The sequence below is a fragment of the Trachypithecus francoisi genome, unplaced genomic scaffold (assembly GCF_009764315.1).
Source record: "Trachypithecus francoisi isolate TF-2019V2 unplaced genomic scaffold, Tfra_2.0 Lachesis_group9, whole genome shotgun sequence".
Lineage (NCBI taxonomy): Eukaryota > Metazoa > Chordata > Mammalia > Primates > Cercopithecidae > Trachypithecus > Trachypithecus francoisi.
In genome coordinates, this window is record NW_022681474.1 from 26,992,423 (window position 1) to 27,008,526 (window position 16,104).

At 35.8% G+C, this 16,104-nt stretch overlaps 1 protein-coding gene across 11 annotated transcripts in view; it reads right to left on the minus strand.

Annotated features, from left to right (window-relative positions):
• ARHGAP21 (Rho GTPase activating protein 21) overlaps nt 1–16,104 on the minus strand; it is a 142,982-nt gene that overhangs the window by 44,935 nt on the left and 81,943 nt on the right. For 7 of the 11 annotated variants that reach the window (XM_033209907.1, XM_033209912.1, XM_033209909.1 and 4 more), the window contains exons 5-8: nt 12,696–12,788; nt 11,077–11,155; nt 7,633–7,687; nt 541–570 (exon numbers count right to left, since the gene is read on the minus strand). In XM_033209907.1, the coding sequence (XP_033065798.1) occupies nt 541–570; nt 7,633–7,687; nt 11,077–11,155; nt 12,696–12,788 (257 nt within the window). The remainder of the gene's footprint in view (nt 1–540; nt 571–7,632; nt 7,688–11,076; nt 11,156–12,695; nt 12,789–16,104) is intronic. The other 4 variants (XM_033209913.1, XM_033209916.1, XM_033209917.1 and 1 more) reach the window with 1 other exon arrangement.

Genomic DNA, 16,104 nt, shown 5'->3' on the forward strand with positions numbered 1-16,104 from the left:
AAGAATAACAGAAATTAACTATAGAGACTTTACAAAACAGAGCTCATCAGTGCAACACAGGGGCTATGTTCAGCATCTGAGACAGGTGTGGTAACACATCTTCCCCTTATCAAAACAAGCTTAACTCAAGACTATCAGCATATCCTGTCTTTGCATTCGACAGCTTGCAAAGCTCAAGTGCAGCCACAAATATAACAGCAAAGTAGTAGGGACAGGAAGAGGGTGAGATACTTAAAAAAAAAAGAAATATATATATATATATATATATATATATATATTTCACACACACATACACTGATGCAGGTAAATATTACGCTGTAGCATCAGTTATGTACAGGATACACAGAAAAAACCAAACATAAAAATAAAAAATAAGGATGGAAAACCATCTATCACAAACACATTCTGCAAATTAGTAAGATTAACATGATAGAGGGACTTCTCTAAGCAAACTGAACAGTTTTTAATAGATTGACTTATTACAAATCTCTACAAAACATGACTTAAAAAGCAAAGAAATGGCTACTGTGCATTTCTTACCAGTGCTGTGACATCCTTTGTAAACTGTAGCTAGCAGAAAATAGGAAAACATAGTAGAAGCTGCTTACTGATATAAAGACAAAATCATGTTGTCATATTGATGCTGGAAACGGCAAGCTAAAAATACATCTATACTTGTTTCTCTGGAAGGTACCAAGAGAGGTAAAGGGCAGTGAAGCATAAAGAATAACTCCAGTATTCTTCTGAACATCTTTTTCTCAAGCTTTTATCTGATTCTTGTTTGATGTGTCTACCATTCTTGAAAGCAAAATACATCTGGTGACATGCATTCCTAACAAATATTTTCTTCAATATGCACTGCTGTCTGATAACATGCTACAAAGCTTCCCTCCACGAGAGCAACAGTGATGTCTCTCATTTCCCCCGAGCTTCTTCCATCTCTGCTTCCAGATGACGAAACGAATGCTCTATTATGCATTTAAAATAGTACAACCTCCTCCTTCCCCAGTAAATCAGAGCATAACCACAAGCTGTCAGCAGACTGCAGCTGCCTTTACACTAAGATTCAGAGGGAAAATGACTTTTATTAAGTAAGTTTCACTCAAAAATTAAGATCTTTCAACACTGTGCCTTTTGTACTATTGTATTAGTTTGCAAAAATAACTACTGGATACACATAAAAATATTACTTCCAGAATAATTCTTGTTAACCTGTAATAAATATTATAGAACACAGACTAGAATGCAGTGAGAAATTAAAGCTAGGCATATAAAAGAAAACATGTCTACATAATATTTTTATGGCATGAATACAGTTAATCCAAACATGCAGTTTGGGTATGTGCATTGACACACCAAGTCTATCTTTTCCACGATGATTAGAATCTATACCAATACTTTTCTGCAATAGGAAAATTGTGTCTGGATGAGAGAATACTGTGCCATCTGATACAGTACTTCCCACAGTGTCCTTGTGTAATTTTATTATATACCACCTGAAAAGGAGGATGGGGGAGAGGAGGTCCCCACGGTCAATGATGTAGAGTCACTTGGCAAGCTTTTTGATTTCTCAAAACCACTACGACATTAACGTACATTGTGAAAATCGAAGGGAAAATATAAACTTATTCACTATGGAGGCCATTTTTTTCCAGAGGTTTTAACAAAACTAGAGTATCTACTTGTGTAATGCTATTCTAGAACTAGTATTTTAAAAATAACTCCTTTAATCAAATTTGGGAAGAAATATTGTTTAGTAATAGAAGTATACGGCTGGAACTATTAAAACTTGGGAATATTTTACATACGTCAGACATCTCTAATATTTCTGTATGGCAATTCTAAATGCTAAATAGTGTGCAATACAGTCACAGGTCCCCGCTTCTGAGTTATCGCAAGGGGTCCTGAAATCCATACACATGCATGCATTAACCGTGAACATCTCATACATGCAGTACTATTATCTAATGTAAGCAATATGGTTGAGATAATAAAATATGGATTCATTCAAGAACATTTTTCACAAAATGTACATTGTGAAACTTCAAAGTACAAACTTATTCACTAGGGAACCTATTTTTTTCCCCAGAGGAAAAATAATTAGAATATCTGCCTGAGAAATGCTGTTCTAAAACTTTTTTTTTTTTTTTGAGACTGAGTTTCACTCTGCTGTCCAGGCTGGAGTGCAGTGGCACAATCTTGGCTCACTGCAACCTGTGCCTCCCGGGTTCAAGCGATTCTCCTGCCTCAGCCTCCCAAGTAGCTGGGATTACAGGCATAAGCCACTATGCCCAGCTAATTTTTCTATTTTTAGTGGAGGTGGGGTTTCACCATGTTGGCCAGGTTGGTCTCAAACTCCTGACCTCAAGTGATCCACCTGCCTCGGACTCCCAAAGTGCCAGGATTACAGGTGTGAGCCACCATGCCCGGGTAGAACTAATGTCTTAAAGATATGTCCTTTATTCAAATTTGAGGAGGAATATTATTTTTTAAACCAATGTCATTAGAATTACATATTCAGTATTAACAATTTTGAATTTTAGTTAGGTTTTAAGCCCAAATGGATACTTTACAACATATGTAGGTGTTTTGATAGAAATAGACATTTAATTTTTTCCCAACTGACCAGCTCTTGTGAATTCAACAGAATATGACAAAACATTTTTAGCCATTTTTTCCATTCAGCTTTTTTGTATATCACTTCACATTCCTTCTTGAGCTTTCTTTACCGTTGTACTCAAGTATTACACCTTATAGGAGTTTAATAGCTTGTATTTTAAAACTGAAGCCTTCTCTAATGAAAATAGAATAGTGGCAGCCCTGTTTTGCCTACTAGATACAAAAAGCTCTAAAAAAGGGGGGGAGGAGGAAGAGGAAGGAAATAAGAAAGATGACCCAAAGAATTCTTCCTTTGGAATTAGAACTCTAACGGGTATGTTAAATACAACTTACTACTAACAGTCTGGATCTTGATTATAGGTACAATGCCTAATAGTAACTAAATAATCCTAAAATAATCTTCTAGTTCATTTTTTATACAGTCACATCAAAATCACAATGACCATACCTATGATACTGTGTATTAAATGGTAAACAAAACAGAGCAAAAAAAAAAAAAAACCCTGAAGAATAAAAACGGTGGTGAGATTAAAATTCCTGCCTTTCAGTTCATCTTTAACAGGTTATTAATTTAATGCCATTACCTATGATAAAAGCAAGAATAACTTCATGTTTGTTGGTAGATGCCAACCATGCCAGCGTAGGGAATGGGAGAAGGGGATGGTGTAGATGGAGAAGGACTTCTTTTTATTATACCTTTCTGCGTTATTTCAAATATCTTCAACCAGCACATGCTATTCTTGTAATTATTTAAAAATAGATTTTAAAAAATTACAAAGTAAACTGCTGCTAACTTGCAAAATATGAAAGAACCCTCCAGAATCATACTCTTGCTTCCCTTACTACTAGGCCGGACCACCTAGATGTACACTTGACAAATGGCTACTTAATATTAAATAGGATATTATACTGATTATAAAACACATGAAATGCTTATTTTAAAAGTAATTCTAATAAACCTCAAGAAATACTTAGTTTAAATTACATTTTTCAACTTATACCACATATCCATAGAGCAGCAAAAAAGAAAACTGGACTCAGAGCCCCAAGGTTCACGTTAGAATAACAGTTCCAATACCAACTGGCAGGGTGATTTATGGTAAAGCCACCTAAACAATTCATCTCTACTCAACAGCAGTATAAGACTGTGGTTTAGAGTACAGGCTTTCATCTCAGACCTGCCCAAGTTCAAATCCTTATACCATTTGCTTTCTTCCTTATTATACCAGACATGCTGTTTAACTTTGCTGTGTTTAACATAGAACAGCATAAAGTAGGTTTAAAATGTCCTGGCCAAATATTAGACATACCCAAGAATCTCCAGAGTTACAAAAACCAATTAACTTAAAATTTAATTTTTGAGTCAATGGAGTCAAATGCTTAACAAAATGTCTTGGGTGATGAACCAAGAGGAATGCCCTGATCTAGTTCTCCTACCACTATTTCACTCAGGGAAGTATTCTCTTTGGTCAGTGCTGTGGTCTGAATGTTTGTGTGTTCCCCTCCCCCAATTCGTATGTTGACACCTAATCACCAATGTGAATGAGTTAGGAGATGGGGCCTCTGGGAGATGATTAGGTCATGAGGGTAGACCTCATGTATGAAATTAGTCACCTCATAAAAGAGACCACAGAGAGCTGTGTCAGCCCTTCCACCAAGTGAAGACACAGTGAAAAGGTACTATCTATGAGAAAATGGGCCCTCATCAGACACCAAGTCTACCTGAGCCTTGACCTTGGACTTCCCAGCCTTCAGAATGTGAGAAATAAGTTTCTTTGTTTATAGTCCATCCAGTCTAAGGTATTTTGTTACAGCAGCAGCCCAAATAGACTGAGAGTCAGGATCACTGTTTAGGCGACTGGATTGGTGTGGCTATTTCATTCATGTATAGATAACATTTAATGGGGAAACAAAACCATTTTGGTTTTTGAAAATAAAATAAAAAACCTTTTTATTTTGCAATAAATACGAATCTGCCTAAGATACCGGAGTCTAATATATTACAACAAAATACTGTCAAAATGATTAAAATGAATGTAATACTATTCACATTGTTAAGCTAGAAAATATATGCTGGTTTAGAAAATGAGGTTGCCAAGCACAGGATTACTATTACTAGCAGTAGTTTAAAAACAGAAATGAATTATTCTTAATTTTACTTCATGGTTTTCAACATTCTGTCATTGTCATCCACGACTTACGAAACCTATATTCATATACCTGTCCTTACATGAGTCAAGTTTTAAGCCAAATTAAATTTTCTAGGCCACCTCTCACAGGCAAGCAGAACGCTTCTAAAATAATTTGGTCTGTGTATCATCACTTCAGGAAAAGAAAAAAAACCTCCATGCACTACCCAATCCTGTTGCCCAGGCAAACACATACAACCTCCGAGTGTTTCCATGGGCAAATGATTTTTACGGTGGCTGTAAAAATGTTCACATTACCCATTGCTTTTCTTTACGATAAATTTTCAACCTCATGGGAACAAATACATCTTTAAAAGCATACATTTTGAATAACAAATTTAAGATCTGCATAAGTACTTCTGAAGACCGCTTAAAGAACATTTTAACTCTGGAATATATGTCAGAGACAGAGAATTATATACTCCTTTGATTTCTTAATGAATTACACTACATTCAAATGTGAATGAATTAAGGATAGGTTTAAAAGTAGGGTTTTCTTTTATGATTAAAGGCGTGTGCTTTTATTTCTTAATGATTAAAGTAATTCAAATACCATGTTTTAAAATACATTTTATGTTACAGTATACCAGAACTCTTTACTGCTGAGCCTTGAAGATCTGTATGCTCATGTTATTTACTAAACTGGTTTTTCTGTTTCTGGGATACTTTATATTTTACTTTTACTTTAGATTTACTTAAATAAAATATAACAAGACAGATTATTCTAGAACATGAATAAGTAACAGGAAAAACCTAATTTTTCTTTAAGTAACCTATTTTTCGATTAATCGTATCATTACAAAATTATTCCTTCCACTGCATGAAGTGGTTTGCTGCTCTTCATCAATCACACTGCAGGATATCATGGCGATTCTGCATTTAATTGCTTCCTTGCCAGCCATTCTGTGAAACGAGCACTGTTCCAAGAGCCATCCAACCAGTGCCTTCACCTTGGCAAGGAAAGGGTCTACTGAAGATCAGAAAACAGTTCAGTTTCGGAAGCTGATTCTGTCTTCAAGCCTTCAGATTGCAAGGGGGAAGCCAGGTAAATCCTTCGCTACCATTATACATCATCTTCTTTATAAGAAGAGCACTAGAGAAGAATTCCCTGTTTATTTCTAGTCTAGTGATTTTCACAGCCATTGGTGTCTGTGGTTATGTCTGCTACATGATCGCTATTGCTGAATTGTCAGGGTAGGAACTCTACAACCACTTTGCATGCCCAGGAAAATTATTGCAGCTAACTGTACCTGCCTTCCTGAGCCTCCCAACTCCAACTGAACTGTGTACTTCAGAAGAGTAATTGTTTTCAGTACTAAGCCATTCCTAAATAAAATCTACATGCCTTGAAAACATAGGGTTAATCCCCATGAGTTTTACTTCATTATAGTTTACATGTCAGTGAATGACCCTTTAGGATCAGCTTTAGTGATTTTTTTTTTTGTAAAACATGTTTACAGATTATTTAGGGCCTTTGATGAGCTAAGTTCAAACTACTGCCTTACAAATGAAGAACATTACTATACCATTTCTATTACCATGACAAAGAGTGGATAAGCTCCCTGCTTTTCTTGAATTTAGCTATAGGTAATAAGAAAAAAATCCAATTATTCACCAAAAAGAATTAAAAATAAATACTTCAGTGGCCACTGCCATTTCCTAGATCTAACTGTTAGGTGTCAGTATGTTACCTAAAGAGTTTTTCTATTTTATTCTACTAAATAAAATCAATGGAAGGAAAGTATTTTATTGAATGAAATATATATGTGTATATATATGTTTATATATGTGTGTGTGTGTATATATACATATATAGATAGATTTTTTTTTTTTTTGAGATGAAGTTTCACTCGTTAGTCCATGCTGGAGTGCAGTGGCACGATTTCAGCTCACTGCAACCTCTGCCTTCCGGTTTCAAGCAATTCTCCTGCCTCAGCCTCCCAAGTAGTTGGGATTACAGGTGCCCACCACAAAGCCCAGCTAATTTTTGTATTTTTAGTAGAGATGGGGTTGCACCATGTTGGCCAGGCTACCCTTGAACTCCTGACCTCATGATCCGCCCACCTCGGCCTCCCAAAGTGCTGGGATTACAAGCGTGAGCCACCGTGCCCAGTCGAAATTTATATTTTTATCATCTTCTTACTTTCAGTAACATTTAAGCTTAATAAAGAAGTATTCCATTTAATTCATTTCTTTATAAACATCAGAAAACTATTTTAGACTAAATACTAAACTTTTCAAGTTTCATTTCAAGACTGTAACATATTTTCCCCTTAAGGTGCAGACTCTGTCCATTGTGAAATTTTAGGAATGAATTGATACTACTTACAATACTGCTTGGTGAATTTACAAACAGTAATATCTACTGGAAAATCAGAAAATGGCAATCACAAAATTTGTCCTCATATAAAAAAAGAAGATTCTAATTTTTTTTTCTCTTTACTTAGTGAGAAGGGGAAAAAAAAAAGATTCTAATTCCTGGGGATATGCACTTGCACTCTGAACTCTTCCTTTGGTCCAAGGATGAACTAGAAGGCAACACTAGGACAAACGCTTTAGGAATCTCGTTCTAAATGACGGCAGTAAGAGTTCACTGTAGAATCAACATAACATTTCCATGCCACTTCATTGCAAAAACTTGACAATGGTATTTTTGGTCTGATTTTTGTAAAATGCAGAGAATTCCAGATTCTGTAAAAGGAACTAGAGGGTTTTTAAATTCTAGAATTTTTTTTTAATTCAATCTTTAATACTTCCATCCCAAAAATATTTTCCTAACATTCATGACTGTAAAACAACTCATATATGAATACATAAAACTTACCACTTGGAGAATGTCTTCATCTTTTGGCATAACACTAAGCTCCAATGTTGTGTCACTGAAATTGAACATATATACTACTTTAGGAGAGGCAAAGTGTATCACTGCAATTGAACATATATACTATTTTAGGAGAGGTAGAAGTGTATCAAAGACTTCAGAGAAAAACAGTTAACTCAGAAGTATTTTTTAAATTGTTTAAGAGTTTATTTTTGGTATTCTTATATCTTTATTTTTAAAATCAAATCATTAGAATGAAAAGAAGTCACCTTTGTATATATAACTATATACAAAAGAGGGACGGAGCCCTGGCATGTCTGTGCTATTCATCATCAGCAAAGTCTTCTTCATGTTTCTAATTTAGAAATATAAAGTATGTTGCTTATATTAAATAGTCCCAAGACAAAACTCTTAACAATATCAGTATACAATTATTTGTTTTATTCAAGTCACAAAACAAATTATAGATTGTCATATATTCTGTTCATCAAGTTAAAATTCATTAACATCAAAGAACCCTCAAATTTAATATTTTAAGTAATTTCTTTTTTTTTTGAGACTGAGTCTCTCTCTGTCACCCAGGCAGGAGTGCAGTGGTGCAATCTTGGCTCACTGCAACCTCTGCCTCCTGGGTTCAAGCAATTCTCATGCCTCAGCTTCCCGAGTAGCTGGGACTACAGGCACGTGCCACCACACCCAGCTAATTTTTCTATTTTTTAGTAGAGAGGAAGGCTCACAACGTTGGCCAGGCTGATCTCAAATTCCTGACCTCAAGGGACCTGCCCACTTTGGCCTCCCAAAGTGCTGGGATTACAGGCGTGAGCCACTGCGCCCAGCCAACTATTAAACATCTTAATTGTGCAATATTCCCTCCTGGCCTCGGAAGTGAAGGAAATCGTTTACCATCACAACGACTGAGATGACTCATTTTTAATAACTATATAACATTTCAACTATTTACTTTCTTGCCTATGATTTACTTTTAGTGCCTTTGCAGGGATAGCTCAAAGTCTAATTTTATTTTGGTTCGGTAAATTTCCTGTTGAAAATGATAGAGAAATTTCCTTAGGTTTCGAAAGTTCAAAGGGGTAAACACAACTGAATCCTGTGGTCTGGAGTTACATACAGATATGGCAAAGGCACCAGGCGAAGTGGCTCACACCTGTAATCCCAGGCTGAGGTGGGCGGATCACTTGAGGTCAGGAGTTCGAGACCAGCCTGGCCAACATAGCGAAACCTCGTCTCTACTAAAAATACAAAAATTAGCTGGGCGTGGTGGCAGGTGCCTGTAATCCCTGCTACTCAGGAGGCTGAGGCAGGAGAATTGCTTGAACCTGGAGGGTGGACACTGCAGTGAGCTGAGATCGCGTCATTGCATTCCAGCCTGGGCAACAAGAATGAAACTCCCTCTCAAAAAAATAATAAAATAAAATAAAAAGTTATGGCAAAGGCAGTGCTACTACTTCCACCAAATGCTTCAACAGCTAAACTAACAGTATCAGATATTTTCCCCCAATACAGTCAAGAGATTAAGAAACAATCAAATAACAACAAAAAAACAAAATAACCTATTGGTGTCTCTTCTTGACAGATTTGAATCATTATGTTTCGTTTCATAAATGCTCAGATTATGCTAAACCCATGAGAACCACAGGTTCAAATAAATTTAACTAGTAAAATATGTAGGTACTTTTATTTCAATATTTAGCGTTGGTAGAAACTGATGTTTCGATAAACTCCTGCACAAGGACACATCTGTTTGTTTTTGCTCTGAGACAGGGTCTCACTCTGTCACCCAGGCTAGAATGCAGTGGCTCTATCAAGGCTCACGTGATTGACCTCCTGGACTCAGGTGATCCTCCCACCTCAGCCTCCCAAGTAGCTGGGACAACAGACACACACCACCACGACCAGCTAATTTTTTGTATTTTTTATAGAGACAGGGTTTCACCATGTTGCCCAGGCTGGTATCAAATTCCTGGGCTCAAGTGATCGGCCCACCTCAGATTCCCAAAGTTCTGGGATTACAGGCATGAGCCACTGCACCCAGCCTGCAGGGACACATGTTACATTAATACACTGCAGAATCTCTAGGGCTTTGTGCTGCATTACCCAGTTGCTACCAACTGCAGATAGAAGAAACAACAACTTTTTTAATGGAAATAAAATCATGAAAAAATATTTCTCTAATATTCAGATTGATTTTAGTGGTTGAAGTGTTATTATCCCGAAAAATGAACTGCACCAGGAATAGAAGAATTAATGTAGATTTTGAAGAGAACAATGATTAAGTTGGTTTTTAAGGAAGAGATATTAACAAATACACTAAAAATCTTTTAAGTTATGGGCTAACAAAACATATTGTTGTATTTGTGATGATCTAAATTATTTTGAGGAAAAAAATTTTGGCAAAATCTGTTATCTCTTGGAGAGGCTTTAAATTCATTATCAACATTAGAGGCAATAATCAAGAGTTGTTTTCTGTTAAAATCCCATTAAATATTAAAACATTAAAGAAAATACTCTGAGATCAATTAATCATGACCATGTCATTTAATTGTAAGAAATGGCAATGTATTAGGGCATTGTAAATAATTTAGATTGCAGCATGAGCCACTCTAGATATGGTTAGGAGAGCTTGATAAAAATCTTCAGAAAATGAAGAACTGCACTTCAATTACAGACAGGTGAGTTTGGCCAATAGAAAGCATTAAATAATCCAAAAGTTCCTGTATCTGAATCTGAGAAGAACCTCTTACAACAGAGTGACGACCTGACTGGGCTCAGATCCATGGCCTAACCTTGACAGAAATTCAATATGGTAATAACCTCTTTGGTTTCTAACCTATTTATTTGTAATTTGGAAAAATTTTCTGGTTGTGTGGGTGAAAGACGGTAGAACTAAATGATCTTCAAGGTCTCATAGACAGTCACTCTATAAATACGTATCTAACTTCAGAGCTCAAAATCCTATTATTCTGTAAAATGCAGGCAGACAAATGGATTAAAAGGGAATGTCTTGTTGTCTAGGTTAGAACAAATGAATTAATTTAGGAAGATTATTCAACAGGATACTTAAAAGTAACATACCCCAGTAAGAGGTTTTAAAATAAATTATGTATGCATTTATTTATATATTATAAACAAATTATACATTTGTCACTTCAAATAAAGGGGGTAAACACAGTAAATCTAAAATGTGTGCCTCTCAGCCTCTATGGGATTTTAATCATAGATCTGATACATCTGTCAAACCAAAGCCACCAACTAAGCTATCCTCAGATAGCCGGTCCTTGGCAACTCTCAAATGCATTATATCTGAGGGAAAGTTCCACATCTCCTTGTCACCACAGTTCCTTATAAGAATAGAAGATTGTATTAAATCTATGTGCTCTATTGATTTGTAAAACCCACCTTTGGCCAAAATTAACGTTTTAAGAGTCTTACCTGTTTTGAATTAAAGCAATTACTTGGGAATAGGTTTTGCCAATAACACTTTCTCCATTGACTTTTATAATTCGATCACCTTCAAAGAGAAGTTAAAAAACACATGAGAAGTCCTGCAGAAAGTCACTTTTGAACACTTTTGAAATATTTCTTGAATAATGTCCTTATTTTTAATGTGGTATATATTAAAATAAAAAAACACAGAATTGTGAGAAAATTATTAGCATAATTATATTACAAAATAATTATATGAATATCCTAGCTTATTACTTTTAAAGTATCTTATTACTTTTAAAAGTATCTTTTAAATACATTTAATATATCCAGCTTTTTGTGAAACTAGCCATGTTCTAAGTAAGAGTTCCAGTCATTACTGAATTTAGAAATTTCAAAAGGTCTAGTCACCAGGGGACTAGTGCTATACTACTTATGCTCCTATGCGCCTATCAGCTGTTTCCTGAGTTGCAGAACTAATTATCTCTCCACTTACCCTGTCTTTTTTTTTTTTTTTTTTTTTTTTTTTGTTGAGACAGAGTCTCACTCTTGTCGCCCAGGCTGGAGTGCAGTGGTGCAACCTCTGCCTCCCAGGTTCAAGTGATTCTCTTTCTACTCTGAGTAGAAAGGAAAAGACAGAAACAAAGAACAGAGGACAGAAAGAACAGAGCAAAGAAGAAAATAGACAAAAATGCACTTTCTGTGTGCTTATCATAGCATATCTCCACTTCATCTTCCCAATCATGTGGGGCTTAAAATATGACAGATTATACATTCTAAAGAAATCCCATATGCACACTAATATGCATATTATACATATTAATGATATTTAAATCAGGCTTACTTTAAGTGTAATAAAAAAATAACTAAGTTGGGTAATACATTAACAGTACATCCTTACAAATCTTAGCAATGATGTCCACTACTTTCTAATATTTGTAGGTGAAAATATAGCATTTTATTTGAAAGGCAGTGAAATACTATTTTTCAATAATTCCCATTTTAAATTGTTTGATATTTAAAAAACAAAAGAAAGCAACTATTTTAGAATGTGCACTAATATAAATGAAATCTCTACTTAGGTTTTATTAAAATCACAAATCACAAAACATTTTAGAACAGCTACTATATCCAGCCAATTAGGCCACATATACTGACACCTTCAGATGAAGCCAGGCTTACATTGCATTGGAGACTTAAGCCACTCTTTGTGCTGCAAATTAATTAACTCAACTCTGGCAGATCAGGCACTTCCAGAATTTAAAAATCCAAGATCATTTCACATATATCAGATAAATACCTTCATCATTTTGCTACTTTGTAATCCTTTGTCAAAATTCAACGCATGAAAAATATGTTCCTTAAAAGAGCTTCTAAGAGTCCATTATCTGTGTGGTAATTAAAAGTGCTCACAGTGTATCAATTTATATTGTTATTTCTGTTCAAACCCATCCATATGGGCATCAAGAAACATAATTAATTCTCAAAATTAGTAACAACAGATGTGAAGGAAAAGGAAAAAGCATACAGAAAGATACAAAAGGAAAAAATACTGAACCTGAAATATGGAAGAAATAAAGTGAAAAAGAAATTAAAAAGTATTGTTTGAAGAAGAGCATCAGCACCTGTACATAATCCAGCTTCAAAAGCAGGTCCTCCTTGTTTAACTTGTTTAACAAATATGGTATCCATTGGTTCCAAGCGGTTTCTTTGTTTTCCTGTTGCAGAGAAGCCCAAAGCATGATTTTACTTCACAATACTTTACTAAAATACCAAAATATAAAATAGTATTTGAGACAATTAAGCAAATATTTTTAATAAAGTATTAAATATATATCCTGAATTTGGATGCTAAAATTATAATGCAGGGGTTTTCATTAATTCAAACATTTATTTTGCTTCTTCCTTAATATAATGACAGCCACAACACTGTAATGCTTTCCATTTACTTGCTACATTCCGTATGTCAGTTGCCACACTAAATACTGTACATACCTCAGAGCTAATTTCCATAGCAAGTAAGTACTACTACTACCATTTATAAAAGAGGAAACTGAAGCTTAGAGGGAATAAATAAAGTCTCCAAGGTCACATAGCTAACAAGTGCCAAAGCTGATTACACAGGCAGTACTCACTCTACTGCTTTTGTTTTTTGTTTTGCTTGTTTTTTTTTGAGATGGAGTCTCACTCTGTTGCTCAGGCTGGAATGCAGTGGTGCAATCTTGGCTCACTGCAACCTCCACATCCCGGGTTCAAGGGATTCTCCTGCCTCAGCCTCCTGAGTAGCTGGGACTACAGGTGCACGCCACCATGCCTGGCTAATTTTTGTACGTTTTAGTAGAGATGGGGTTTCACCATATTGGCCACGCTGGTCTCAAACTCCTGACCCTGTGATTCGCCTGCCTCGGCCTCCCAAAGTGCTGGAATTACAGGTGTGAGCCACTGCGCTTGGCCTCTACTGCTTTTTAATACTGCATTGTGCTAGTAAGCCTTAAAATGCAACAATGAATAAGACATATTCCTTTCCCTTCAGGGAGTCTGGTAGGAGAAAGACATACAAACAAATAACAGTGTAATATAAAAAACAATCAGAGACAAATACAAAATACAGTCATGGCAATGAGGAGAGCATGATCAACCCTGTAAGTTGGAATTTCACAAGCTGTTTTCCATGGATCATTGGCATTAACATCTAAGGTGCTTCCTAAAAATGGATGTTTTGGAGTCTGACCAGAAATCTGCTTTGTCAACAAGTTTCCCAGGTGATCCTAATACACATTAAATTTTGAGAACAACTAGTTGTTTCAGTGAAATAGAAGTCAAGGACAAATTTGCAGATAAGAAGACATTTAAGTTAAGTGATAAATAGCATAAGTATTGTGGGGGAAGAAGGAGGTACACGGTAGTTCTCAAAGTGTGGTCCCAGGACCAGCAGCATCAGTATCACCTGGGAATATGTTAGAAATGCAAATTTGTGGACCTCGCCCTAGATCTCCTGAATCAGAAACTCTGAGGTGATTGCAATGCACTTAAGTTTGAGAATCACTGAAGTAGAAGACACAGTCCTGACCCTTAAAGAAGAATGTAATACAGAAAATAAGGCATATACATGTGTTGAGTAACATGATACTACCTGTTAAACAGTAATACTGAGCAAAAAATGATTAAGTGTCAAATATAAAGAGTTCATAATTATTGCCATATAAAACTGAATTGTTACCATAGTGTATGCACCAAGATGGCTCAAAAGAAGTTACTTAATAAAGGAATATCTATCACTAGCTCCCCTTAAATACTTAGCTATTTATTCTGAAAGATGCCCTCTAAAGCAATGAATGGCTAAATTTCAAAGGCAATGGGGCATAGTAGAAATTGCTTGTTTTAGAAGCCAGTAGACATCAGTCCAAATCCCTTCCTTTGCCACTTGAAATTTTCTGTGTGTGCTGCACTTTTTCTTCATAAAACTTACAACTCACTACCTAAAATTACATTTTTATTTGCTTACATGTTTGTTGTATATCTCTCTAACATAAAGAGCAGGAATTTTTGCAATGCTCACTAATATCCATAGCACAGAGCAGGCATTCAATAAACAATTATTCAATGAATTAATACATTTATTGTTTAGTTTAAATTCACACAAGCCCTTAAGATGGGCATTATGATCCTAAAATTGCCATTTGAGTGAAGAGGAAAAAGAGACTCATTAAGTTGCTAAGAGGCAGCGTAGGGATTTGAACCCAGGTCTGAATTCAAGTGCGGCAATTCCATGCCGCCTCAAAAGTAACTGAAAGTGATCCATTTCTCAAGCTCTACTGTATTCAAGTAGACAGTCCATCTGCAATTAATTTAAAAGGAAAAAAATGCTTTCTTATCAATTCAAGTCACTTAAAATGCAAACACTGAATTCCGATCAAGTTGGTGATGGGGTTAGGTCACTGTGTGGTCAATCCAATATTTATAATAGTTGGCATTAAAGAAAAAACATCTATATTCTTGGCTAGAGATCTAAAGGCTTAGTAAGTTTTGTTGCATCAAGTCACTGCTTTCATGGAAAAATTTATATAATAAAAGAAAAGAGACATTTTTCCTATTAATGTCTTCTAGTCCACTGTGTCTCAAAGGTGATTATATCATACTTAAAAATACAAAATGTAAATGACCATTAATGAATTCTACAAAATAATAATAAGTTGGTTGGGTAGCAATGCGGTGACTTCAGAAAATTCTGATAGAAAATTTCACTTACACAGAATAGAGGTGTTCCAAAATAATGTGGTGTTAATTCTATAAAAGAAATACTAATTTTGAAATAACTGCCGTTGTAAAGTCAGACACACTTTGTCATTGACAAATCTTTCAATACGCTATGCCCGAAAACATATGAAGATGGAACAGATTAAAATAGAGTCCAATCCTATAGCAAGCACTGTTACATCTCCTGAGAGTTGCACTTTTAATTCTTGCTCACTTTTTTTTTTTTTTTTTGAGACAGAGTCTCACACTGTTGCCCAGGCTGGTGTGCGGTGGCATGATCTTGGCTCACTTCAACCTCCGCCTCCCAGGTTCAAGCGATTCTCCTGCCTCAGCCTCCCGAGTAGCTGGGATTACAAGTGTCCGCCACCCATGCCTGGCTAATTTTTTTGTATTTTTAGTAGAGACGGGGTTTTGTTGGCCAGGCTGGTCTCCATCTCCTGACCCTGTGATCCGCCCTCCTCGGCTTCCCAAAGTGCTGGGATTACAGGTGTGAGCCACCGTGCCCGGCCTCTTGCTCACTTTCCTTTCTGAACTTTCTCCAAAAATCTGACTTGCTACCTAGATATCATCCAATTCCTCCCAGAGAGAGAAAAATATTTCCCGTAAGTAGCCCTTAAAGATAAGCAGATTTCACTAAGAAATATACTTTTCTTCAATTTCTATACACCCTGGCTCTATGTCCTGAGTTAAACACTTGACTCATGAATTTTAAGAGTGTGTTCTTTTTAAGATACGTGCTCCGCAATTTTGCCAGAACTGGAAATCAGAAGTATCACA